Here is a 27906-nt window from a genome sequence, read left to right on the forward strand (position 1 = left end):
TGAGGCAGAGGAGAACATAAGGAGAGTCACGGGTTTTCGGGTCCACCCGAGAAGAAATATCTGTCTTTGTTTCAAAGAAAAGGGAAAGGAAAAAGGCCATACAACCGGTGCTCCCCCCAAGTAGTAGTTTTTGTAGTAGCAACCGAGGTGGAGGTTTGAAAGGCCATACATTTTGAAGAAGGGTGTGGCCTTATCTCCCTCTCTCTTTCTCTCTTTCTCTTTTGTCTGTGTTCCTCACCCTATCCCCTCCCTTGTAAAAGAAATCTGCACGCCGCCTACAACACATTTTTAGGTTTCTCTTTTTTTAGTACTTTGAGCAAAGCATTTTCTGCTCTCAATACATACACTACTACTCTTAAACATCTTCTGCTGCTGTTAAAAATGGCCTCTTTCATAGGCGTTTCGTCCATTTACCAAACTCCCACACTCGATCTCTATAGAAGGACAGCAGCAACAACCACGCCTTTGCTCTCCTTACCCTTATGCGACAAGTCTCACTTCAATAAGGTTCTGAAAGCCTATAACACCAGCCAAAAGACCTTCTCCTTTCGTTCCACTGGTACGCTTAGGAGTGGCTCCAAGCAGCAGAGCCTTGGTTTCCTTCCCTCCGCTATTGCTACCCCCAATTCTTCGGTCCTCAGTGAAGAGGCATTCAAAGGCCTTGGTGGTGGTTTCGCAGAAGACTCTCTGGATGACTATTATGACTCTGAGGCCGAGCCATCTTCTACTGCCTCTGCGGACCAGGACGAACTCGCCCTTTCCAAATTGGGCATGCCTAACCGCCTTGTCGATACCCTCGAGAAGCGTGGGATTACTCACCTCTTCCCCATACAAGTACTTTACCCTCTCTCTCTCTCTCTCTACCCCCATTTTTTTTTACCCTCTATTGTTTTAGGTCTGGATGATTCATTGGCGATTGGAAAACTCAAGCCAGTTCATTCTTATCCCTATATTGCCTTAATTCCAGAGAGTATGGCTGCTAGTTCGGTTTCTATTACTTCAACAATGACACAATATATGTATATTAGGTATTAGAATAAGTACTGCAAGTGTTCTTCAATTTAGACTCTGTTTGGTTTTGCGATTTTAAAAAGTGCGATTTAAAATAACGATTTTAAAATATGCAATTTGAAAAAAGTGATTTTTAAAATTACAATTTAGCCTTTAAAATCGCAAATTAGCCTTTAAAATTTTGTATTTTTAAAAAAGCATTATCTTATCTGCGATTTGAAAAAACAGATTTTCTGCGTTTTCAAATCGCAATTTTTAAAAACGCAGTTTTCAAACGATTTATGTTCTACGATTTGGTTTAAAATCACACTTATTGTCTACGAAATCGCAATTTCAAACACACCCTTAGTTGGAATGGTAGTTCTTTTGAGAGTACTTATAATCAAGTAGCAGCTTCTCTGGATTATTAGCGACCACGTACTGCTAGGGCAATTGCTTATCGCTTTGTCATATTCTGGTATGCAACTTGTTAATTTAGTTTTTATTCCAACCCTTTGAGCAACGTCCTTGATTATCTAACCGAGCTAAGTTAGTTGCTGCAAAATATTGCTTTCATGTCGTACTCTGTAACGTTATTTACAGAGCACATATGACCCTCAACGGCCATGAACTGATGAATATCCCCTCTATGCTTTTTGCTGGTAGTATGATATTTTGTTCCTACTATAGTGTGCTTCACATATAAAACGTCCTCTTCTTATTTCATTTCCTAGATTCTAAATTTCCATAATAATTCTGTGTGTGTGTGTGTGTGTGTGTGTGTGTGTTTGATATACTCATTTTGTCCTAAATTATGCAGAGAGCTGTTTTAGTCCCTGCGCTAGAAGGTCGAGATCTCATTGCTCGTGCAAAGACTGGGACTGGGAAGACATTAGCCTTTGGGATTCCAATTATCAAACGCCTTACCGAAGATGACGAACAAAGAGGCTCTCAGAGGTATTCGCTATATCACATATTTTACTAGCTACCATTTTGAAATTTGTTTGTTCATTTGGTGTATATCATGTTTGCAGGCGGCCTGGTCGCCTTCCTAGATTTTTAGTTCTTGCACCTACACGGGAGCTAGCAAAGCAAGTGGAGAAAGAGATTAAAGAGTCTGCACCTTATTTAAATACTGTATGTGTTTATGGAGGGGTTTCTTATGTTACGCAGCAGAGTGCCCTTTCCCGTGGAGTGGATGTGGTTGTTGGAACTCCTGGTCGAATAATTGACCTGATAAAGGGTAACAGCCTCAAGCTGGGGGAAGTTCAATATTTGGTCCTTGATGAAGCTGATCAGATGCTTGCTGTTGGCTTTGAGGACGATGTGGAAGTAATTTTACAAAAGCTTCCATCTGAGCGCCAGAGTATGCTTTTCTCTGCAACTATGCCTGGTTGGGTGAAGAAACTGTCACGGAAATATTTGAATAATCCTCTGACCATTGATTTGGTAAAACTTATTTCTTTTGGCTTCTTGTCTTTTCTTTCTTATTTCCCGAATAAATTTCAGAACCTTCATGTTTGCACAAGTTCCCTGATTAGAGAATCGGATGGGATTAGGTGTATAAGTATCTCCTTATAATGCACCTTTTGAGGGGTGTTCAATCAATGTTGTTTACAGACATTTGTGTGATGTTTACCTATTTCATATGTAGTTCATGCCATTCTTTTTTAAACATAATGGATGAGCCCTTGATGATTATTTTGATAAGAGACCATGCTGGATTTATTTTTTTATTTTTTTTAAAAAAGTTCACATGACCAACTTCATGCTTATGGAATATGATTTGGTTCATTTATTCCATTCTCCCTTTTTACGGAATTAGCTTAACTCTTTCTTTTGGGGTAAACATTTCAAACCCTACCGACTGCTTCACAGTTTGGTTGAAGGTATGTGATATGCTACTCTGCTTGATTCGGACTGTGAACTTTTGGGACAGGTATATTGTTTTGTGCCATGACTGCTTGATGCAAGCTTCATGTTGCATAGTCACTTTTTTCAACTTCCAGTAAAAGATTCTTTTTATGGTTAAAGTTAGCCGGCAGGTGAAAGATTTCACTTATGGCATGTGAGACCTTTTCTTGTTGGGCTTTATGTTTAGTGCAAAGGTTCTCCATCTTGTATTAAGAAGTTTAGTATGTCATAGCTCTGATGATTCTGACACATAAAAAAAAATCAAGTAATTGCGAATTCATTAAAAAGCACAAAGGTGCAATCCATGTTTAATGTCAATGTCAAAGCTAGAATGGAATTAATTTCTAAATCTTGTTTTTATTCCTCTCTTCTTCTTCTTCATAGGTTGGTGACCGAGAAGAAAAGCTCGCAGAAGGGATCAAGCTCTATGCTATATCAGCCACTGCAACTTCAAAGCGGACCATTCTTAGTGACCTTATAACGGTAAGAGTTGGGGGTCATATATTAGTCTTGTTTTAGCTTGTGTTCAGTAATGTTAAGGAATGCCTGAAAGAGACATGACTATACACTCGTACTTGTGTGTGACTGTGATTTTGTATCTATATTTCTTTTATTCTTATTTGGTGTGTTGATACTTAGAATAATCATGCTACCCTTGTGTAAACTTCTCAACTTATAGAATTGGCTATTTACTTTGAGGCTTTTCTTTTGTTTAAAGGTCTAGTTAAATACATGTGCAAAAATTTCTATCCTTCATCATTTACTTTAAAAAAATAATAATAATAATTCCAACTCATCTTTTTTCCTTTATATTAATCATTTTCTAGTTTTCTAATGTATCGAAGATATTGTAGTTATATGTCATTGCATCATCATTATATCTCTGTGGATGGTTTTTCTATTTTAATTTCAAAGCTAAAGGTAAGATTTCTTTTAAATTATACTGAGTGTTATAATAAATTTCAGGTTTATGCAAAGGGTGGGAAGACCATTGTTTTCACACAAACAAAACGTGACGCTGATGAAGTCTCGATGTCATTAACAAATAGCATTGCTTCTGAGGCATTGCATGGAGATATATCTCAGCATCAGAGGGAGAGAACTTTAAACAATTTTCGACAAGGGAAATTCACAGTGCTTGTCGCCACTGATGTTGCATCTCGTGGGCTTGATATCCCCAATGTTGATCTAGTAAGTTTGTAGAATTCCCTTATGATCCATAATTAAATTTCTATATAAATTTTGTGAGTGCTGGTACCTTGTGGATCCTAAGATACACTCTAGTATCCTAAGTATGTTAATAAAAACATAACTTTATTTTTTCAAAAAAATAAAAGTTATGAAAAATATGATGTTCTCCATTAAAAATTAATTGCAAATTACATTCCTTCCATTGCATCTGAGATTGAAAATTAAAATTCAGCTTAATCTAACATGAGATTTCACTCCATTGATTCATGAACCATGCTTCATATAGGAAATCTTCCCTCCTACTTATAATTCGATGTTGCACCTACAAGTTTTAAGATTTTGCTTCTATCAAAAGTTCTTTGCAACCTGTTACACTTATCTCTAATATTACAGTCCAGGTAATTCTCTTGCGTATTGAAAGTCTCTTTTTCACTATTTATCCCTTTCTCCAGATTATTCACTATGAACTTCCCAATGATCCGGAGACTTTTGTGCACCGCTCTGGTCGAACTGGACGTGCAGGAAAAGAAGGTAATGCCATTCTTATGTTTACAAGTAGCCAGAGGAGAACAGTGAAATCCCTTGAGCGTGATGTGGGATGCCAGTTCGAGTTTGTTAGCCCACCAGCTATAGAAGAGGTTTTGGAATCATCTGCTGAGCATGTGGTTGCTACTCTTAGTGGAGTTCATTCAGAGTCTGTCTCGTTTTTCACCCCAACCGCTCAAAAATTAATTGAAGAACAGGGAATAAGTGCTCTTGCTGCTGCACTAGCACAATTGAGTGGATTCTCCAGACCTCCTTCATCCCGGTCTCTCATCAATCATGAGCAGGTAAATGATAAGCCCTCCATTTTCAGTTTGAAGTTAACAAGTTGTAAATGGTCTCTCATCGATAATAGCAGTTAAATGATGAGCGTTATGTTTTCAGATTAAAGCTTACAAGTCCTCAAATTTTCCTGTCAGCATTTTGTCCTCCGGGAAATAGACAGTACTGGAGTGTTGAAATGTAGTTGGTTCATTTTTGTCTTCAAATAATTATTAACTCAACCGAATGTTTGTGAAAGAAATAGTGCCTACTTGAGTAGTGGAATCAGCTGAACCCTCGAGTGCCAAGAGCCTAGTCTCAGGGCCATTGCCTGCAATATTAGATAATTCCTACAGCTATGGTGAATTTGTCAATATAGAAATTTTATATGCAAAGATATTTTTGCTAAAAGGACTTACAAAAAAAATATTTGTTGTGCTAAAACGATTTTTCAGTCGGGTGTATTATTAATTTTTTTTTAACCTTAAAATTTTATGGTGTTATTTAGTGCCTTCTACTGCGGTCTTATAATTCATTTTTACTGGATACTTTCATTGCAGGGATGGGTTACACTGCAATGGACTCGAGATCCAGCTTCTTCTAGTAGATACCTGTCCGCTAGATCTGTCACTGGGTTTCTTTCAGACATTTATCCTGCAGCTGCTGATGAAGTTGGAAAAATACATTTAATTGCAGATGAAAGGGTCTGTATCTACACTATGCTTTGATTATTCTGTTCTAGCATCTCTTTGTTGATGGATTGTTTTTTTTAGCATAAGTCGTTGATGTTGCTTATATCAGGTTCAAGGAGCAGTTTTTGATCTTCCAGAGGAGGCTGCAAAAGAATTGCTAAATAGGCAACTACCACCTGGAAATACTATTTCCAAGATCACCAAGGTTGATTATAAATTTGGTCCCTTTCTCATTGTAGTTGTTTCTGCATGATGCCATGTGTTGTTTGTGCTGGCTATGATTTGATCCATTTGAAGTTTTCCCATGTATTTATGTACTCTGCTCTCTTTCTCTAGGTATGAGTTCCTGGATTAACTACTAACACAGACATAAATGTTTTTCCCTTCTTTTTTAATGACAGTTGCCTGCTTTGCAAGATGATGGGCCTCCGAGTGATTACTATGGCAAATTTTCTGGCAGGGATCGGAATAACAGACGAGGATCTGGGGATCGGAAAGGTTTTAGAAGCTCACGTGGTTGGGATGGTGGTCGAGACTCTGCTAGCGATGATGGTTTATTTAGGAGTGGTGGTCGGAGTGGTGGTCGGAGTTATAGAGGTGACAACAACAGGTCGCGGTTTTCAAGAAGCAGTGCGGATGATTGGCTAATTGGAGGTAGACAGTCAAGAACCCAGGACAGGTATATCTCTTTTAGGAACTCATAAGTTAATGCCTTAATGGGCTTTGAAAGTGATACATAGTCTACAAGGGTGGAGTTAGCCACTGATTATTTTATTTTCCTGCTAAGACCCGGTAAGAGACCTCTTAGAGAATATTTTTGGGGGGTGATTTTATTATCAAGTTTTCGTGTTTTAAGTTAAAGGTCAAACAATGTAGCGGTTGTTAGAATAAGACTCACTAGTATCTGTATGTGCATTGCAGAGGCTTTGGAGGTTCCTTTGGAGGTTCCTGCTTTAATTGTGGACGGTCTGGGCACAGGGCATCAGAATGCCCAAATAAGCAAGACTACTAGTCATAATCAACATAAGGTTTCTTCTAGGTGGGTCTGAGGCTGCTGGTGCTGCTTGGAATTGCTTCCGATTATTCCTTTATACAGCCGGCCTGTTCAATGGGCCTAGGAGATTGAGCGGTGCTCCAAAGAGTTCAGGAATTAACTTTTGTATTGCTCTCTCTCTCTCTCTCTCTCTCTCTCTCTGGTGCAGTATTTTCTGTGTCTGTATCTTCTTTTTGCTATTTTTCTAGAACTTAAATGTAATCTTTCTTGAATCTCTTGGCGTTGGTGACGTTTCTCAAGAGTAAAGATTTTGTAGCTGTTCTGCATTGTTTGCATATCCCTGTCTATGCAAGTTTTGTCTCTGTATCTTCTTTTTAATATTTTGTAGAACTTAAATGTCTATCTTTCTTGAATCTCTTGGCGCTGATGACGTTTCTCAAGAGTAAAGATTTTGTAGTGGTTCTGCATTGTTTGCACAAGTTTTGACAGCAATAATTTGTTTGGATTAGGTGACCAAAAAATTCATTAGATAAAAGAGTAAATAGTAGAAGGTGAAAGTGTTCTAAGGCCACCCTCAAAGCTTAGGCAATGATAACATATGTTTGGAAGTCTCGTTGTTATCTGATCCAATTGGTGCTTCTGCATCTGGTGAATGGATACCCGATTCCGTACTTTGCCGCAGTGGCTTATCTTAACCTAGAAGCTGTCATCAAGTGGCTATTTGAAGGCGCATGGGAGTGCTTGTTCAATTATGCCCTTTTAACAACAAGGAAATCACTTTCCGTCGAAACCTTTTTTTTACTTTCATGTCAAGAAGCCGTTAGATCAGGTCAATTATTTGGATTATTTTGAGTCTTTTTTATGCCTTTTAGATGTTCTAACTCTACTGGAATGACTGCTGGGTTCTCTGCGCCCGTACATGTTCTTCTATGTTTAAGGAAAATTACTTATTTAGTTGAATAGGATCCCATGCAGTTAGGATGTTCGGATTGGGCCTGTGAGATCTACATGTCCCAGGCATATGGGGCTCTCCATGGGAGTCATGGGACTGTCCAATGGCTAAGAGGGGTTTGTAGCCCTCATTTCTATGGAGTTGGGTTTGCCTCTATCAATCTGATCCTTGGGATTGCTTGTATGTTTGGAATATCAAAAATATCTAAAACATCCTTGGAGTAACCATAGCACATGTCACAGAAGTTTGTCTTTCGATGCTTTCAATTTAACCGATACCCCGATTACATGGACCAAAAAGAGAAAAAGACGCGAGAATTCGAAATTCTAGTAAGGCGTAGAGCCATCTTACTTGCCAAAGAGAATGTTGACGACGGTTCTGAAAACCGCTCCATTGTTAGGACCTCCATTATAGACTTCTCATTAGGCACGTATCCCTATTTGGCTACTAAAATCTGCTTTTAGAGCGGTTACACCAATTTGATAACCAAACTTTAAAAAAATGAAAGAAAGAGAATTTTAACATGGATTTCAAAAATTGTTCATACGTAGGTAGAAAGAATTACATTCATGGGTGAGCATATAAGAAGATAAGAAACAATAATATCCCAACCAATGCTACAGTCGCAAGAACTCTTAAGAACTCGTAGCCCGTAGATGTCTTGGATTAGGATCCGTAGATTCTCAAATTATGTGAATTTAGGTTGTTTTATGTATCGAACGGCATGAAAAATGCTACATATTAAAAATGTGACATGTTAACAATGAGAATTGAGTAAATTTTTATCAAATTCTTACACTTTATGTCGTATAAAAGTTTTGAGCAAAAAACTTTGTTTTGGTTTAGCAAATAATAAGCATCTCTTTAAAAGTGAAGAAAAAGGTTTTTGGAATTTTTTTATTTTTTATTTTTTACCTCGATAACATGTCATATATTTAATATGTAGCATTTCTTATGATGTTCGATGTAAAAAAAAAAAAAGCTTGAATTTACATAATTTAAGAGTTTAAAATTTCTTTAAAATTGTAGAGTATCCTAGCCATCTCAATTCAAGTTTATTTTGTCGGTTATCATTGCGTTGTTTAAAAGTAAAAACGAGTAAATGATCATTTTGACTTGCGGTGTACAAGATGGGAAATGTCACTTTCAGCATTCCATTAAGAATTGGGAGAAAAGCTTATATGGTTTAAGGATGCGTTTGGGATTGCGATTTCGTAGACAATAAGTGTGATTTTAAACCAAATCGCAAAACATAAATCGTTTGGAAATTGCGATTTGAAAAAGCAGAAAATCTGCTTTTTCAAATCGCAGATAAGATAATGCTTTTTTAAAAACGCAGAATTTTAAAGGCTAATTTGCAATTTTAACGGCTAAATTGCGATATTAAAAATCACTTTTTTCAAATCGCACTTTTTAAAATCGCAAACCCAAACATAGTCTAAATGTTTCACCCACGCGAATTATGGGGAGAATTAAATCGCCATCATATAACGTTAATGACTACTAAAATATCTATAGGCCCATGCCTAACGGCATTAAAAAAAACAAAAGAAGGCATCAGACAGCTTTATTAGGAAAACTTGTAATTCTACCTTCATATTTAATTATCTTATGCTAAGTTTGTGTTAGATTAAGCCATCCATTCTAAGAATTAAACTTCATCAATATAGTTAGTTAGTAACCCTTAACCTGGTTATTGTCAACCTTCTCTGTAAGTGGCAAGTGCTTTACTTCTTCTCTTCAGGGCAAAAATACATGCACATGTGACATGCTATTGTAGCATTTATCATACTGATAAAATAAAAACACCTACAAAGTATATATGTTGCTAATTAGAACGACTGAACGTTATTGATTATCTGGGCCGGCAAGCGGTAGATATTGGCCATCCATCTGATTGAAACGAAAAGTGAGCAATGATTATGCACATGAAAACTTACACACCGGCTACTCAATTGAACAGGCCAAGTAGACGAAAAATCTAACCAAGTGCAACCGCACGCACAGAAGTCTTTGCATATGTGATATAGGGGCTTCTAATAATAAAATAGAAAATGGTTGTTCTTATTGATCATATTGAGTTGCTCACTTAATATTTTCTCCAACTTGAAAGGGTGTTGAGATTTACTTTTTGGAAAATGCTAGAGACACTCTCATTTAATTTTCACTTTCTATACGTCTTGACTAGCACTGCCATATGGGTTTCCCAAAAGATTCATTGACATGGTAACACAACGTGGCACTACGTACCATGTCAGTCCAAAAAAAAAAATTCCAGCCTCTTCCATGAGATGGTCGTCCAAGCCAATAAAATCTCTAAAAGTAGTCGAATAACCCTCGGAGCCATCAAGTATAGTCGCGACCACACTTGGAAGTCATTAAGGGTGGTAGTCATGGCCGCGACCGTCGACTACCCCCACGTGGTGGTTGGGAGTGCCACTAGCAGAAAGAGGAAGGAAGAGATGAGGAGAAACACATGTCTCCTTTGGTAAAGAGGTACATCTGCTAGTCGTGGAGGCCAGCTTCCAACAAATTTATTTTTTTTTTTTTTTTTAATATATATTTTGAAAATACTTTTTAGATTTTTGTTTTTCAAAAGCATTTTTTTAATTTACCAAACTAATTCTACAAACAATACTTTTTTCAAATATGACATCTACCGAAAACAATTCTCAATTTTCGCCTTTTCAAAATTCAGAACTCTATTTTGAGAACTTAATTTGTTGGAGCATGGAAAAGCTCCCAACCAAGGCATTATCTAATAGTTTATCAGGTGCTTGATAAGTGTTTTAACTTGTGTCCAGTAGAAGAACAAAAATGAGCACTGAAACGTGTTTTTTTATAATCAACTTTGGATTCTCAAATTACTGAAATTCAAAAGCCCACCCACAATACTTTATGAATCACAAGAACAAATTCCAACAATTTCTTATCAAGTACTAACAATTAACAAGCAAAGCCCCATTACATGCATGATTTCAGAACTCGATCTACTTCTTGGGAGCAAACCTAGACTTGATTTTCTCCACCTCCTTCGTACCCACCTGGAATGCCTTGGTCAAAACATTGTCAGGCACCGGTGGTGTGGCTGCAAACAGCGTGGTAGCAATAGACTGTGTGCCTGGCAACTGGCTGTTAAACGCAACAATCGCAGCTGCAGGCACCTTTCCATTGTTCTTCTGAAAATGCACCAGCCCCCTTGGAAACACAAATATCTCACCCTTCTTGATAGATTTGGAAATGAGCACATTTGCTGTGGTTATGAAGCCCACGTCCAATTCACCTTCGAGCACAAACGCTATCTCAGTGGCGCGCGGGTGCGTGTGTGGCGGGTTAAGGCCGCCGGGGGCATAATCAATGCGGGAGAGTGAGACACCGAGGGTGTTAAGGCCTGGAATTTTTTGGACATTGGCTGCAGTGACCAGAGAACCAAAAGTGTTGTTGGTGAGGCCTGGCTTGACCAAGCCGTCAAAGAAGAAGTCTGCTGCAGAGATGTTTGTCAAGCTCTTACACGTGAACCCATTGACGTTGACACCTGTTCATCACAGCTCATGAATTCCAATTAATTGTCGACGTTTCAAAAGTAACTTTGTCATAAATTCTCACCTTCCTAGTATTATTTTTTTTCCCTTAGATATCAGTTGCTTATAATCACCCCAATATTATTTTGTCTTTAGTTGTACTGTCTACTTCATTTTCAATCAGAAGTCATGATTAAGAAGACTTAATAAGAAACCCAAAACAACGAAAAAGGGAAAATATATCATGTGGAGCCATGGAGCAGATATATACAGCAAAGATACAAGAACAATGTAATCATATCAACCAAGAATATAGTAGGCCTACATGATTAGCATATTCTTTTTTGGCTACCAATAATTACTTGAAAGATTCACATGAAAGTTGATAAATTTTTCAATTTTCAATTATAATTAGCGCTGAAGTTAATAAGAAAAGGCAAAATAAAACCAAAAACAAGAATCATGATCGATCTCCTTAAAATCAATTAAAGATCTCAAGTGAGTTCACAAATATTGTACTAAATTCTCGAAAAGAAAAAGAGGAATCAAACTCATATTATTGGGGAGAATAAGATCGAAAACCAGGGCTGCTTTTGAGCTACTTTTCTTAGAAGATGAAAGTAGAGCGTTCACTGTATTAAATACTAACACTAGCTAGTAAAATAAGGATATATGTTAAAAAGGAAAAAAAAGGAAAGAAGAGAGTAACAGGACAGGAGTACCGGAAGTGAGATCGGCAACACAAACATCTTGAAGCAAGTCAGGATCTGCGGCAGCAGCGGCCAAGACTAAAGCAAAAGTCGTAACAAACAGTGGGACAAGGGCCGCCATTGGGCCGAGATTTTTGTCGTATGGTAAAGTAAGATAAGCAATCAAAGGGACGAAAAGCAGTGTGGAAAAAGACACCTAGAGAGAAAGAAATGTTGGAGAACTTTGAAACGAGGAATGTAGAAGAGATAATAGTAGGTGGCGTATTTATAGCGAGGGGTAGAGGTTCGTCATAGACACGGTCACACAGAAATGCTGTGAATGCAAAGCACGAAACGTAGCTTCGTAGACCCAAAGCAAAGTCATCACAAGGCAAATGGCCCAGAGTTTGCCACTATTTTGGGCCAGTTGACCCTATATATGTTGCGTCCCTCGCTCAACGGCCAGATCTACTTTCATTTTATATGTATATTATATTTTTAACAATAGAATTGTGTTCTGAACCTCAATATCTAGTTCATAATCTGAGGGTAGGTTCTTAGATAAACATTAATCTCCTTTAAAAAATTCTCTATATTTTATTAGCATAAGAACAATTTTTAAATTGATTTAAAAACCATAACAATTTACTCTTACTGCAAAACAAACTCAAACACTCTTAAGCTCATACCGATTCAAAGACTCCAACACCGAGACATCTTAAGGATGTACTCTTATCGAGAGAGACATTCGTTTGGTTCGTGGATTAGACTCTTATAATGGAACGATTATTTCATAGGAATAATAATTTTTTTGTTTGATAAAGGTCTATTCTATGGAATAGTTATTCCCAATAGACTACATTTTTCTCAAAAAAACCATTCATTATTTTATATTTTCTCTTAATTTTTATTTAAATAAATAAATTTAAAAAAAAAAAAAAAAAAAAAAAAAACCCTTACACTGGCTCTAGCTGACCACCCATTAAGGTGGTTGGCCAGCCACATAAGGAGCTGGGGGTGGTTGCAGCCACCCCCGGCTCTTTGGTAAATTGGGGTGGTTGGTCACTCACCCATTTTCAAATTTTTGGTTTTTTTTTTTATTATTTTTAATAATTTGAGTTTTTTTTTTTAACTCTTTTTTTAAAAAATAATAATAATAATAATAATAATGTGTAGTTTTTTAGTAATTTTGATTGGATTCCAATTAAAGTAATTGAATTATTACCAAACTAAAGAGTAGGAATAGCTATTTCATTCCACTCTTTTTTATTCCTGATAATAAATATTCTATTTTTTAATGAAATATTCATTTTACAAACCAAACGACCAAACAAGGCCTTATTAGTTAAAATACTTGACACCCAACTTGACACTACTCCAATCTATTCGAGAAGTAGGCAGAGAGATGGACTTCTAGTCCTAATCATCATAGGACTGTAAAATTCCTCCCCGCTTCCACACCCCCTCCCCCCCCAACATAAATGATTCATGATTTTCATCTCCCCATATTTGGACCGACCCATTATTCAATTTTAATTCTTGGGAAAAGTACACTTTACCCCCCTGATGTATCCACCTATTGGCAATTTGACGTCCAATGTTTAAAAATTGGTAGATGACCCCCTTAATGTTATCGATGTGTGACAAGTAGGACCTTCCGTCCCCTTATCCGTCACTTTGGACGGAAATGAGACCACGTGCAACTCGCGTGTCCGCTTAAACAAAAATCAAGACCATTTTGCCCCTCCTCCATTCAGAGAAATATTCCTCTGAATCCTCGCAAGACGACAGCGCCGGATCTGGATCATTGCTTTCCAAACAACGACCCACTGCCCAACATCTGAATCATAACTGTAAATTTTGAGATTACCATCGTCGGCAAGCGTCAATCTACGCCACCGGCTATCACCAAGATTTGTAGTAACGAAAGAATCTCCATGGGCAGTCTAATAACTATCGGTGGAATAAAAAACCAGATCAAGTCCGTGGAGTTGGAGAAGCTGTACTTACCTTATTTTCTCTAGCTGCTTTGCTTCCTCGTCAGAGAAAGCCACAGATTCTACTGGTTATTCATGAACTCATAAGGAATGTCGGTCCTAATGTGCTACTCTCTAGTCTTGCAACGCTACTTTGCAAGTGTTGATGTTATAGCGATACTCTCAGTCATATTTCCTTGAAGCCAATTCTCTAGAGGACTATCAGCACATGGTTTTGGCTAAAACGTGAAGTTCATATTAAAGAAAACTCATATATATATATATATAAGTTCCCTGCAGGGCAGTCTATACATGTTTTCCACGTCCTCTGTTTGACGTTCAAAAAACAGAGCATGATAACACCTGAAGCAGAGTTCAAAACAACCAAAAGCAGAGTAATAAATTGAGGATCTAGGAGTAAGGCTCCATGCATTTCCATCGTCAAAAGCACTTACAGCCTCTTCATATCGTTACCAACAGCCTGAAATCGTTGAAATCGACAAAAAAACTAGAAAATATCACGTACTTATAGTCAAATAAAATCAATTACCCACCAGCAGAATTTGGATATGTCTTGCTCATTTGGGATACGGACATGTTTTTAGCCTAACAATCCTAAATTTAAATGGACGTTATAACTCATCTCATGGTGATCGAGAAAATCTCGTAACTTCCAAACATATTCATGAAATCGATGAAAATAATGTCGAGCATACCTGCATGTAAGCATCAACACCACATACACGATGATCTCTACCCAATGATCTTTCTGAAGATAATTCTGAAACAAAAAAGATGATCCATATATGAACCAATTCAATACTGGATAACCAAAAGAGGCAGCAAAGAAAAGACCAACTAAGTAACTAACCATGCAGACTACGTTGTGACCTTCATGCACTTCATTACACCACCAAAAAAAAAAATGAACCTCTGTTTCTTATTAGGGAACACCACGAAAACCACACTAGAAACCGCGCCAACAATAGGTGGCAGCACCCGGAGCTAGCAAAATATTCTTAGTGGACTCAGACACCGGATAGAAGCACCCCACAGTATTTCGATCCAAAAGCACCAAAACGGCAAACACAGCCCGAAAAAGGCGTGGACAAAGTCCGCAAACCGGAGCTTATACGTCGGCAAGTCCACGTTCTTAGACTCCGGCAAAGGCCAAAGACCCTTTCTTGTTGTAACCCCGTAGTGTGTGATACCGTCATCTCCAACGTAGCCGTCTGTGAAGGAAGAAACGAAGCAAGACAAACCGCAGAAAGCAACAAGAATGGCAGTGAGGTACTTGTTGATGGTGTTGCAGTGGCCATTGTTTGTTCTGTTGGTCTGCAATTCATGTCCACAACATATCTTAGTTTCTCAGGGCTCGACATTTACTTGTGTCACACATTTTAGAAGGCACAAAGGTCTTCTTGGGGAAGTAATTAAGTCTGAACCAAGTTAATCTTTTTAGAAGTTTATGCGTATACCATTGAAATGACTAACTTAGAAAGCTGAGGAAAAAAGGCACCTTGTTGTTAGAGTAGAACCAGCAAGAAGTTTGCTTTATAGGTTGTTGATCGTTGGCTCTTGCCAGCTTAATCAACAATGGTGTTGCAGTGGTAAAAGAAGATAGTGTCGGTTGGGAGGAGGCTGATGAGATTGCCAACTCCTGATAATGTTTTGTCTTTAATGGTTTTCTGGGAGCTTCCCTTGGACTTGGAGGAAGAGTTGGCTGCGCCAATCAAATCGATTGTGTTTGGTGAGATTCTTGCAAGTGGAAACTAACAATATATATAGAGAGAGAGAGAGCCGAGATACACAGCGCAGGTTGCTTTTACGCTACTAGCCCTTCTGCTAGGACCATAATTGTTCAAGAGAAATCGCAGCGGTAGCATGTCGTCTCCTCAAGTTCACCGGTAAACACACCATCAAGTTTATTAGTGCTTGCACCAGCATGCTTCCATAACAGAACTTTGAGAACATGTCGATGACAATATTTCTGAAGAGCGATATGCGATGTACTCAAGTGGTTCTTCAGCCGTGGACGTGGGGCCCTCAACGTGTGTTACAAGTGCTCTGAAGAATTGCCAGGTCACGGTGGTTCTAAGTATATGAGAGAAAGAATAAAATATATGCGTTAAAAGTGACTGGGGCGAAACTCACTGTTTTGGTGAGGGGCAAAATAAGAAAATGGGACTTTAAGTGGTCATGTGCAACGCACGTGACCCACTTTCCATCACTTTTGCCGAACTAAGTGGACAGAAGGTCCAAATTGAGACAAGTGGTAAACGTCAGGGGGGTCATCTACCAATTTTTAAACATTGGGCGTCAAATTGCCAATCAATGGATACATCAGGGGGGGTAAAGTGTATTTTCCCCTTGATTCTTTATTAATCAGGCCCATCTCAATAGTCAATCACCACAGCTTTTTTTGTTGATAGTTTTTTTTTTTCCCCCAAAAAATTTCCAAGCTCTGTCAACTTCAACTCCTCTCCTGCGAATGGGTACAAATGTGAAATATCCTGTTAAGCAAATCTCCACATCAAATAATGCAATAGATATTCAAACACAGCCAACAACATCAAAACAGAAATAACGTTGGTAATTCAAATGTTAGTTTCATATGTATTCAAATTTTGTATTCAGTTTTCTAGATAAAACAAACTCCAGTATCAAAGAGTTTCAGTTTTGATTGTACTCTATTTAAACACATTTACATTCTCAGTAAAGATTATCAAATATTCCTTCAAAAGTATTGTATCTTTTAAAATTATCATTTGATTAAAATTCAATAATAATAATTAAATCCAAATTCAATGTTGTTTAGTGTACTACTTGCTCAAGAACAAACAAAAGAGGTTGGTAGGCTGGGTTCATTAGCTGGCAACTCAAGTTGCTCTCACAGTCACAGATGTCATTTTTTTTTTTTTTTTGAACAATAAACTCATAGCTCCTTGCATTAATACCAACAGGCCCAAGGGCACATCACAGTGACTAGAAGTACAAACGCACACTACCCACTAAGCCAGAAAAATCTGACTTGGGTACTGCCTACAAATAAACAAATATTACAAGATCAGGCATTTGAGCCACTCTCTGACAGTTAAGCACCAATCCTAAAAAAGAGAGGACAGATCCGAGCTAAACAAGCCCTAAAACATACCAGTAATATCTAAAAACACATACACAAACTTTAGAAAGATAAAAAACAATACAAGAAGCATATAATGAAACAAATACACAACAAAAACTTCAAAGCAAGCCGGCGTCCGAAAGTAGCAAATCTTCGTTGGTGCCGACACGTTTTGAACACGCACCATTCCCAACCACCAACCCTGCGGCAGACAACCTCCCAAACCATCCCCCACCACCGACCATGACCAAAAAGACAAGCCATGACCCACACGCCCGGTTCCAGAGAAGGAGAACCTAGAAGCGTGCTGGTTATGCGCCAACCATCGGAGACCCACATGATCGTGGCATGAGGCAGTAGAACTAGAGAGCTACAACGAACACCACTGAGAGGCACTCCCAAGAAGCCCGGCGAATGGGCACAGATCTAGCGACGAAAACAAACAAGACGATGAAGCACAACTAGAAAAACCCCTCCTCAAATGAACATCTCTTACTTGTCATTCCTGCCAGAAAAAACACAAAAACAACACTCTCTATTGGTTCTAGAAACCTGAGAGGACAACCAGTCCATAACTCTAAAGGTTATGAGACAAAACACTCCTAGATCTAACTATGGGGAAGTAAAATACCTCATAGGAGGTCAAAAAACACCACGGGGGGAGGGAGGCTGCCCCGCGCCACACAGAAGAAATCTCCACTCTCTCTCTCTAGAAGTATTGGGAGCCTCTCTCTCTCTAAAAAAGAGGACTGTCTATGTAGTTCACAGATGTCATTTCTAAAAGAAAGACAAGTTGGAGGAATTTCATAAACCTATTGGACGTTCATTGCCCCTAAAATTGCTAGAATTTTCTTCTTGGTTCCTTTAGAATCCCTTTCAAATGACCAAAAACAGCCTGGAGTCAATTGTTTCCCGTTTCTTTAGCTGCTAATTTACGTTCAAAATGGAGACTTCACTCATATTATTGTGTTTTTTAGAGCTCATATCTTCGGAAGAGTTTACTTATCTAATTCCCACTATGCATGCTGCATAGAGGGTGGATCGGATCGAGTCAGAATTTGAACCTGTTCGAGTTATGGAGGAACACGTTCCTGTCATGACCAAGACTCCAACTATAAAAATTGGTGAATCATCTCATTTTTTGGGAATTGGGATGTTTATAAAAATTGTAATCTTTTCGATTTTTTCAATGATATTAAAATATTAATTAAATATTTTATTTAGCATTTCAAATATATATATATAACTTTTTGCATCCATCCAACTCCTAGGACACCAAAATTGATGCGGTCAACGGCAGAGCTTTCACATAATTATGGTTGAATTAAAATCCTCTTAAAATTTTTGTACGAATTTGAGAGAATTCAAGTAGGTAATGGTGAGAGACTACTTATAGGACCTATCTGACAGGATAAATGGTTGGACATTCCAATTTTTGGTCCCATAAGTGGTATCTTACAATCATCTGCCCAAATTTTTTTAAATTTGGACAAATAATTTGAGAAGAGATCCAGTTTATTGGAGGATTCAAAAATTGTACATCTATTATATGCAGTCTTTTTAATTTTAGCTATACTAAAATAGATGATTCGCATATAATTATCGAATTAAGAAGAAGTGTGTCGACGCAATGAAATATTTACATTTCTGATACAATAAGATGACCTTTCCTTCTTATATGAAATTAACGGATCTGTTTAGATGTCGATTTGCAACTTACGAAATATGGCCAAGTGTCGAAATCCTTTCACTTTTAGTTATAGAACGCGGAAACTACACTAAGCTCTCTCAATCTACCATTTTATTTACAATGTCTTCTCAATCTTTTAATCAATCTTTTAATTTGATCAATGTAATATACCGATCAAGCTAAGGGGTTGCAATATCCCCATTTTTACCTCTCAAAAAGGCAAAAATACTCTTAAAATTTTCAAAGCCCCTAATTTTTTTTTTTTTTTTTTTAATTTGTATGAGCATTTTTGTCTTTTTGGGGTAAACAATTCAATTCGATAGTCAACCATTCTGCGATTGGTTTATGGGCCCATATAATTGAAGTATGAAGCTCATCTAACCCAAATATTGACCCACTAACCGAAAGTTACTCAATAGTTCAAGCACAAGATCCTCTCCGAGTCTTCCCGACTCTCTCACACCAATTCTACACAGCTGACTATTTTTGTGCCACTTGAATTTTTCTTCTCTTCTTTTCTTTTTCTTTTTTTAAATAAGTTTATTTATTTATTTATTAATAAATTCTTTTTCTTTTTTTTTAATTAAGATGGACTCGTGTCATTATCTTATTAGTTTGATGTGGTGCTAACGTGTTATTTAATAGAATCTGTCAAAAAATTTAACGAAATTTGACTTCAGGAATCGATTTGTAATTATAGTTTACCACAAGGACCTCCCATGAACTTTTTAAACCATAGGGAGTGGTTTATAATTATGACATACTCTAAGGACCAGTGGTGTAATTATCCCTAAATGTTATTATAAAAGACATCCCACAACCACGCAAAATGTCTCTTTCCAAAATTTTATCATGTTTATTTCTAAATTGTTTTCTAAATATTTTATTGACTTAAACATCAAAGTTATCCCTCGCCGGCCCACACGGGCAAGCCTTTTTACTTACTTTTCTCATCTTTTCCATGTACTTCTAATTGACATTCCAACATGAGAAAAACTGTCCTGCCAATTTATAAAAACAAAAACTAAATATATTTTATATGCAGTCTTTTGAATTTGTTATACTAATAAATGGATGGCATGCATTCAATTATCATCAAATTAATCAACGGGGCCAAGTCTTGAGGAACCGATTTGTTCCTAAATATTATATAAGAAATGGGACAACAATGTATATTAGTCTAGAAATGGCATGTAAGAGTTAGATTACTCTTAGAATGCCATGTATGTGAAATGGCTATTCCGTTAGGAAAAAATTAATAACTTTTATAAGGAATGAATAAAAGTGAAATAAGTGTTAAATTATCTAATAATGATCTAACACTTGGAATAGTCATTCCCATTGCCCATAATAGAATAATTTTCAATAAAAATTATTTATTTTTCTAATAAAATAATTATTCCACGTATCAAACATAACCTTACTCTTTTAAGCAGATTCCGTGTAATGGGTACATTTCATGTTTGTAATAGAATTGAATAGGATGGTTGAAATCACTTTTATAAATGAAAATGTCAACAATATGTAGACATAGCTAAGAGAGATAGGATTAGGATCGATTATCAATGTGACCTTAATTATTCTATAATATGTTTTTATATTATAATGTTCGATTGCACACCACAAATGCCTTTGGAAGTGGTTGCCCTTTTCTATTTTTAATTTTTAATTTTTTTTTAAAAAAATAATTTTTTAAAATTTTATTTATTTATATTTTTTTTTATTATGATTAACACGTGTCGTCATCTTATTGGCGCTGAAATGACGCCTAATAGAATATGTCAAAATATTTAACGAAATTTGAGTCCAGGGAGCGATTTGTAAATAAAATCAACCACAAGAATTTCTAAATTAATTTCGATACCAAAAGGAGCGATTTGTAATTTAGGTCAACCACAAGAACTAATAGTACAATTTTTAATTTAGACCTTTCTTTATAAGATGTAAAATTAATTTTTTCACATAAAGATTCCTTCTGTCATTTTACACGTTTTCCCACCCAACTTAACAATTGATTTGGACAAAGGGAACAAACTGAAACAAAAAAAAAAAAATAGATGGGGGCGAGTTGTAGGATTTAAAGTTAGTTTATTTGAGAATAGGGAGATAGTTTGGGAGATAAAAGTGTAATTTACTCTTTCGAATTTTATATGATAACAGTTTTTTTTTTTTTTTTTGATAAGTATATGATAACAGTTTCTATGGATAATGTTAGTTCTCCAAACTGCATAAATGATATTCACAACAGGTAGGTAACTAATAATTTCCAAGAATTACAACTAATCTTGATCTCAGCATTTTTTTTCTTTAATTTGTTTCTGGCATGATAGAAAAAAAGACCACTAAACTAATCAGAACCCTACCATGGAACCATGCATACCTCTGAAATTTATAAGGGGTCAAACGTAAAAGATTATCCACTACTTCTAGGCATACCATGACAATGCAATCATGTCAATTGTCAACCACTTTGCCTAGATTTTGTTGAAAAGAAGGAACATGATAGCATTATCAAAATATGTCAAACATCAAATTCACGGGGATCTATGTACATCAGTTGTAAGGATAATGGCATTAGAGAAAATAACAAATAAACAAGCATACATCATTCATTTCAAGTTTCTAACCTAATCATAGTTTAGTTGGCTCCATCAGTATATTTTGAGATTGAAATGCTAATTCAACTACTTTCTCTTCTTACCACCACCGGCCTTTGACTTTTTGTCAGTAGTTTCTTTAGCAGTATTCCCTGGTGTTTCCTGTTACAAGGTGAGCAAACAATGAACCTTATTGATGATAGGGAGTGATGCAATCAGCAAGCATCCAATTCCAGAGTTAAAATCCGATGGTAATTGTCTAATTGAAGAAAAAATCGATTACAAAATTTTTGCACCAACTACAGATAATTAAACCGCAAAGAAGACCCACATACAGCAAATGACTGATAGAGGTGGATGTGTTACAGATAACGAGGAAAAAAAAATGAAGAAGAAGAAGATGAAGAAGAAACAGAAGAAAGGGATTTAAGATAAAGCAATGCAAACTGTAGTACATAAACTGTGAGGTGATTGTGCTATAAAACGAAACAAAAATCCATTGGAAATCACATACAACATTATTTTATTTATGAGTTTCAACCCTAAAAGCTTTGACATGGGACACAATGTTTCAATGCTAAAATAGGAGAGTTATTTGAATGATAATCTAGCCCGCTTGGATTCAACTTATTTTTCCTTAACCCCCGCATCACCTTGGCTTTCCAAAGTTATTGTAAGGGGTGCATTAAGTGCACCTGTTATGGTAAAACATCCAGGGCAAATCAAGGATAACTGTAATGTAGATGGATTCTATGGACAAATATTTACGCCAAGTCCGATGCCTAGAGCTCCAGGACATAAGAGATCTGGGATCTCAACTACAAACTAAGGTTTCATACACTAATTCCCCTTTCTATCATCATATCCTAGGGAAAAAAAATGACAACTATTTTCATAACAAGGTGAAGAAGAAACAGCAACAATTCTTTCCTCCCCGCAAGTCTTTTTTCAGGTGAGTTTCTCCCAAGGAAAGTCAGTATATGAAACTCCAATTTAATCAGAATAGAAATTCGCACAGATTGGCTCTGATGGTTCACCAGAGTTTTGAACTTCATGCGCCGAAGCAGAAACCAATGCATAATGACGTGGAGTGCTTGACCCCTGGATCTGGGATTGGCAAGCTCAGGCTGCAAAGGACCTTGGGCGTGGGCCTACAAGCTTGAAGAGAAAACATCTTATGCCCAATTGCTGATCTGGGTGATCTAAGTACGCATTTGCTTTCCTGTCATTCGGTTTAGGGAGAAATTAAGGTAGCCAAACAAGTTTACACTTCCTCCTAATAAATAAACACAGTTGGAAGATGGCTTTCCCCTGTGCTTTCCTTTTTGTATATTTAAAATTTTGAACAAAAAGAAGAATATTAGAAGCTTCAAATCAGCGAGCAGCAGGGAAGACAAGCTGTCAGGAAACTTTTAAAGTAGGGCATACACTTACTTGCAGCTCAAAGAAAAATAATTAGCTTTTAGCAAATTTATTTACGTTGAGAGAGAGAGCAAAGGCTTCATGGTCTAGCCATGTAAGGGCTAGCACAAGCACCAAACCTTTTATACATTAAACAAATGGAATCAATACCTTTCAGTACATAGTATGAAAACCTCATACTCTAGACTATATCATTCCCACATTTTAGCCAACGCAATTTGATAAGGAAATGAGAGCTTACTTCCAAGTTCATAGTAATGATTTGTAGGAGAAAATTAGAATTTGACAGGGCCAAGAAAACACATCAAGATGTAAATTTCAATGAATGTTGATAATAACAACCAACAAAATGCAGCCTTAGATATGATAAGGAACATAAGTAGAGAAGAATCCTAAATCAGGAGTCTTTCTTGATAATGATTAAAGGTTTCCTGTCGTGTGAGTGATCCGAGTAAAAACATTACATCATAATATGCAGATTAAGATATAGAAAAAATTTATCTTCAGGGGAACCCCAAAGGTAATATCTGGAGAGAAAAACTGACTATAAATCTTTTAAACACAAAGTGTAAGCATACCTTCCGTTTAATGGGCCCAGATGAAGTAGCAACTGGCTTAAAGAAAGACTCTAATCTGTAAAAGAAAAAAATAGGAATAATAGGAAGCATTATGGACCCAAGGAAAAAGAAATCCAGGAACTCATTTTCATCCCTATAAGCATCACCTACCGGCCCTGTGATGACTTGTTCTTGGCTGCTTTAATTTTTTCTACTGCCTAAATAAATAGAGAAACCAAGATAATTAAGTATATATATTTCCTTATTACTCAGAAATAAGAAAATAGACTTATGGAAAGCCAATGTAAGAACTTTATAGTGTTAATTAAAAACACACACACACACACACCTTAGTCACTCTGTCACTGTTGAACCCATTTTCATTGACTAGAAACGTAATCAGCCCCTGTACAAATGACAAGGGAATGCATCTCTCAAACACGCCACAAGATTGAAAAAAAAAAAAAAAACAGGAATAATATTTGCAGTTTTCAACTAAAAATTAATTACTTCTTCATCTGGAGCAGTCCACTTAATATCAAGTTGCTCTTCATCAGTATAGACTACTGGTTCTTTAAAAAGCTGCCGAGCCTCTTGATATGGCCAATCATCTGGTATCTGGTACCTGATTATAGAGAATATACGATTAGAAAAATGAATTGAGCAGCATGCCCATCATCAGGAGTACAAAAAATCTACATGGCAAAATTACATGCATTTAACTTTCACATGGTAATAACATAGGGCTGTAGAGAGTATTGATGTGATGGTTATGGCAAAGGATGGCACTAATATTTTACGGATAGAACATCCAAGTGACCAAGGATTGAACCCCCAAGTGCCCCAATGAATTACATTGACAGAGCTGATGAAATACTGGTTTCCGAGGACGCTAGAGATTGCTATGGTCACATGAATATGATAGACACTTTATACCAACAAAGGCACCAATAGAAGAATTTTATAGAAAACTGTATCAGATAAAGTCACCGAGCATGCAAAGGACCACAAGAATCCAGTGCAGAAATATAAAACGCTGATACAAGCATCAATACAACAAATGATATAAGGATTACGACTTAAACATGCTTTCACTCAAACTTTAAGGTAAAAGAATCAAATTAATATTGTAATTCCACCATTTGTCAGGCTACCAAGAGTTGTTAACCTTTTTAAATCCAACAAATAAGTTTATTTCAATTATTTCACCATGTCCCCAACCCGGGGGGGTGCCCCCTATTATTTCTTTGGAGGAATGAATCATTTCAAATGTTAGATACATGAAACAGAAGCAACCATATAGCATGATAACTTTCAAGCTGAGAAGCAAGAAACACCTCTCTTTGTTTATGTTCTCCAGTATATTCTCTATAGAGCCATGTTGACGTATGAGTTTCAAAGCAGTCTGCCCCCCAATTCCTGTAGCATAAATTTATAATTGCACCAAACACTAAGAACATTATTAAGTTTTAAGCCATACATACAGGATACTAAAAGAAAAAGAAAACCTTTTATTACTTCGAAAAACCCATGTATATCTTCTCAATAATAGAATTTTACAAAACACTGGGATTTTCAAAAACCTTCGTAAGTATACTTCCAACATTAGGAATCAAAAGGATCCACTTCTAGCAAGTTTCAGATTCATAAGACAAAATTAAAATAACCTTTGATTACTTCAAAATTCAATTATTTTGTAAAAAATTTTATTGAATCGATATCCAATAAAATATCCCTACAATCATTGCACAGATTTTTCAAAATGATGATGGAGAAAAATCCAATTCGAGTATACCCATAACAATATAATATTTATAGCAGGGTGGATACTCCCAAATACCTCGAATGCTGTCACAGTAATCACATCCAGAAAGAATACATAAATCAATGAATTGATCCATAGTAAGATTTAGCTCCTCCAAAATCTGAAACAACATCATTATCAGGACAAGGAATGAATAAAGTATGCAATCATATCAGAGTTACTAGTAGTACCTTTGCAACTTCAAATTCCATAACTGGGACTTTTCTTGAGCTAGGATCCATCAAATGGCGAAGAAACCTAGGAGCTCCAAATGTTAGGGAATCCATGTCTTCAGAAGCCACAGCATAGGCCTGACATCAATAAAAGCTTATTAAACTCTAAACATGTCATTTACAATGAACATGTTTGGACAACAGACAGAAAAGGAAATATTGCAAATATTCCCAGTATATTGGAAGGCCTGCAATTAACCTTAGAGCAAGCCATAATGGAAAATAGGATCAACAATTCAATGTTTAAATAATAAATGAAAATAAAGGAGAGAATGAAAAACATATGACAAACTAAACCCCTTTAAAAATGTTGTGGAAAACAAAACAAACTTGTTTCAAATGCCACAAAAAAAAAAAAGGGTGATAGTCTCTTTTCCATTGCTTGTACTCATAAATACAAAACAACCAACTTATCACAAAGCAGACAGATACTTGCATTTCCTGATTTGCAAAGTGCAGCACATTGAGCCTCTGCTTCTGAAGGAGCCTGTGGAAACCCAAGTCATGCCAGTGCATTACAAGAAGAATAATGTGTACGCAGTTGAACTCACACCGGCAGAAAATTACTTCAAATAACATTATGTCACCTCAATTACAGGCACTCCCATTAGTCTCAGAAGTCTTTTGCAATCCTCATTGTGCTGCTTTGTCACCTGCAAAAGTAAGGAGTACATGACATCAAAAGCTCAGACAAATTCACACTTTCCCCATACCTAAAACTTTTCAACTTCTTGATTGACAAACTGCATTAAAAATAAAAAATAAAAAATAAAAATTCAAGAATATGGATCTAAATGCTAACATTCCACAATAATCACAACTCACGTATGAGAACAGAGAATAAAGAGATGAGAGAAGAGAACCCACCTTCACAGTCCGTTTACTGAATTTCTCAATGTCTTCCTTATTGCCAGTCTGAAATGACAACAAAAGGCAACTACGTTTCAGATGTTCTGAAGTAAGAAAATAGAAATCAAATAAAGGAAGAAAACGGGAAGTTAAAAAAGAAAGAAATGGACACATGCCTCCACGGCTTCTGCCAAGTCCTCACTAGCATCTGCCCTCTTCGAGTAACTGCACCATGAGTTTAACATGAAAGCCATTATTAGTCCTGTGCTTGTAAAATGTTCACCATGTCATGTAAAGAAACTATACTATGATAGCAAAAATACCGTTTTGCCAGCTCTTGTCTTTTTAGATCTGGAGGCTTCCCATCAAAAACATAGCTGAATAGAATTTCGACTTCTTTAGCAAAGCACACACTTCACCAAATAGTATAACATGTAGATGACCATGACTAAACTTTAACAAAGCAAGAAAAAGAGAAAGGTAGAGGATCTAATTACACCGGCTTCATTCCAGCTTCCAGAAGCCTAATGGTCCGCGTAAACATGCCTTGCAGATGACTACAAATGGACCCAAGAAAAACCCAACATCAATTACCACAAATCAAAGAGTTGAAATGAAACCCACTAGAAAAAGAGACAACTTTGCAACAGGTACCTAGTAACTTCACCAGCCTCATTGGTCAGCATCTCAGTCCCACTCCTTCCCACAACAATCTGCACCAAACATTCAAGCACACCCACATCCTAAGCCCAAACAAATACTCATTGATATAGGCCTCCTTCATGTCTAGTTAACAGATTAACTCATCCAAAACAAAACAACCAATAGAGAAAGATGTATGGAAATAGTACGGACGAGGAACTGGTAAATGCTCATGCTGGCGTCGATAGCGATTTTGCGGCCAAAATAGCTCTCGAATTTCTGCTCCTTCATGGCCTTTGGAGCATTGTCCGCTAAGAGCTTTGTTAAACCCTAGCAGACCCATCATCAATTTACATAAAAAAAAAAAAAAAAAATGATTCCCAAACAAAAACCCAGAATTGTAGAAATCAAAAAAGAAGAAGAATGAGTTTCAAAAATCTATTACCTTTATACCCATTACTTTGTTTCTGTATCGGTGAATCAAAGAGAGCACAAAAGCAGTACGAGAAGAAAATGGAAAGGGTTTTGCTTCCCGCCCACTCTTTACCCTTTCAAGTCTCTTTGTTTTTTTGTTTTTTCTTTTGTTCCTGAATCCTAGCAAATCGACGTTTGTTAAGTTGTTAACTAAGGATCACTAAAACATAGCAAAAATAGAAAATGTAAGCCCAGATGCAGGTTAAGGCCTGCTACACTATATTTGGCCCAAATGCCCAAAAATAGAAAAGCATAGCAGGAGTAGGCTCGTGTATTACTGAGACTCGACTGGGCCGAGGGAAAAAGGTGCCTGGGTTGGGATAGAAAGCGGAGCCACCAACGTGAATACATTTAAAATAGAGAAATGATAGAAGCGAGACGTTTAACCGTCTCCGGTCCGTCATGTTATAATAAAAAAATTCATTTTGTTAAAAAAAAAAGAAAAAATGCATAAAGAATAAGACTTTATGCATAAAGGATACATTTTTTTTATGTATGGCTATCACAATATGATCAGGATCTCCTATAATTGGTACAACCAATTGAGCGACAGTTTCAATAATGTTTACACGTTTAATTAGGTTTCAAGTTGTCCCAATACGTGTTCAGCCAAGTGAGCTCCATTAAAACTTTCTCGCATGCAGACGTCAGTGCTTATATGTCTAATTAGGTCTCGAATTGTCCAACTACGTGTTCAGATAAGTGAGCTCCATTAAATTTCTCTGTCATGCAGAGGTCAACTTGCTGCAATTTGGACAACCTATCAACTCTCTCTCAATTATATTAGGCGT

At 36.7% G+C, this 27906-nt stretch overlaps 3 protein-coding genes and 1 pseudogene across 6 annotated transcripts; 1 reads left to right on the plus strand and 3 right to left on the minus strand.

Moving 5' to 3' along the window:
• The first annotated feature begins 103 nt into the window (after positions 1-103).
• LOC133863340 (DEAD-box ATP-dependent RNA helicase 3, chloroplastic) lies at positions 104-6998 on the plus strand. The gene is made up of 10 exons (XM_062299284.1): positions 104-834; positions 1811-1947; positions 2025-2439; positions 3289-3387; positions 3871-4095; positions 4548-4925; positions 5460-5603; positions 5701-5796; positions 5993-6270; positions 6513-6998. The coding sequence occupies exons 1-10, from the start codon at positions 382-384 to the stop codon at positions 6601-6603; spliced, it is 2316 nt and encodes a 771-aa protein (XP_062155268.1). The 5' UTR covers positions 104-381; the 3' UTR covers positions 6604-6998.
• A 3357-nt stretch (positions 6999-10355) lies between these two features.
• Positions 10356-12083, minus strand: LOC133864567 (germin-like protein subfamily 2 member 4). The gene is made up of 2 exons (XM_062300946.1): positions 11781-12083; positions 10356-11072 (listed from the first exon to the last, which is right to left on the minus strand). Exons 1-2 carry the CDS (start codon positions 11887-11889, stop codon positions 10528-10530), a joined length of 654 nt encoding a protein of 217 aa, XP_062156930.1. The 5' UTR covers positions 11890-12083; the 3' UTR covers positions 10356-10527.
• Positions 12084-13474: 1391 nt separating this feature from the next.
• On the minus strand, positions 13475-17186 carry LOC133862500 (protein DMP1-like; annotated as a pseudogene).
• Positions 17187-21086: 3900 nt separating this feature from the next.
• LOC133863570 (flap endonuclease 1) lies at positions 21087-27243 on the minus strand. Of its 4 annotated transcripts, none has more exons than XM_062299568.1 (18): positions 27087-27243; positions 26855-26959; positions 26654-26712; positions 26497-26556; positions 26323-26376; positions 26176-26224; positions 26018-26065; positions 25738-25803; positions 25587-25637; positions 25109-25228; positions 24954-25038; positions 24451-24532; positions 23624-23738; positions 23463-23519; positions 23285-23331; positions 23135-23189; positions 22172-22356; positions 21087-21296 (listed from the first exon to the last, which is right to left on the minus strand). In XM_062299568.1, the coding sequence occupies exons 1-17, from the start codon at positions 27096-27098 to the stop codon at positions 22186-22188; spliced, it is 1236 nt and encodes a 411-aa protein (XP_062155552.1). In that variant the 5' UTR covers positions 27099-27243; the 3' UTR covers positions 21087-21296; positions 22172-22185. The 4 variants fall into 4 exon arrangements, with proteins under 4 accessions (XP_062155552.1, XP_062155551.1, XP_062155554.1 ...); XM_062299567.1 differs by having other exon boundaries at positions 26855-26971; XM_062299570.1 differs by lacking the exon at positions 26855-26959.
• Between the last annotated feature and the right edge of the window lie 663 nt (positions 27244-27906).

Source organism: Alnus glutinosa, chromosome 3 (assembly GCF_958979055.1).
Source record: "Alnus glutinosa chromosome 3, dhAlnGlut1.1, whole genome shotgun sequence".
Lineage (NCBI taxonomy): Eukaryota > Viridiplantae > Streptophyta > Magnoliopsida > Fagales > Betulaceae > Alnus > Alnus glutinosa.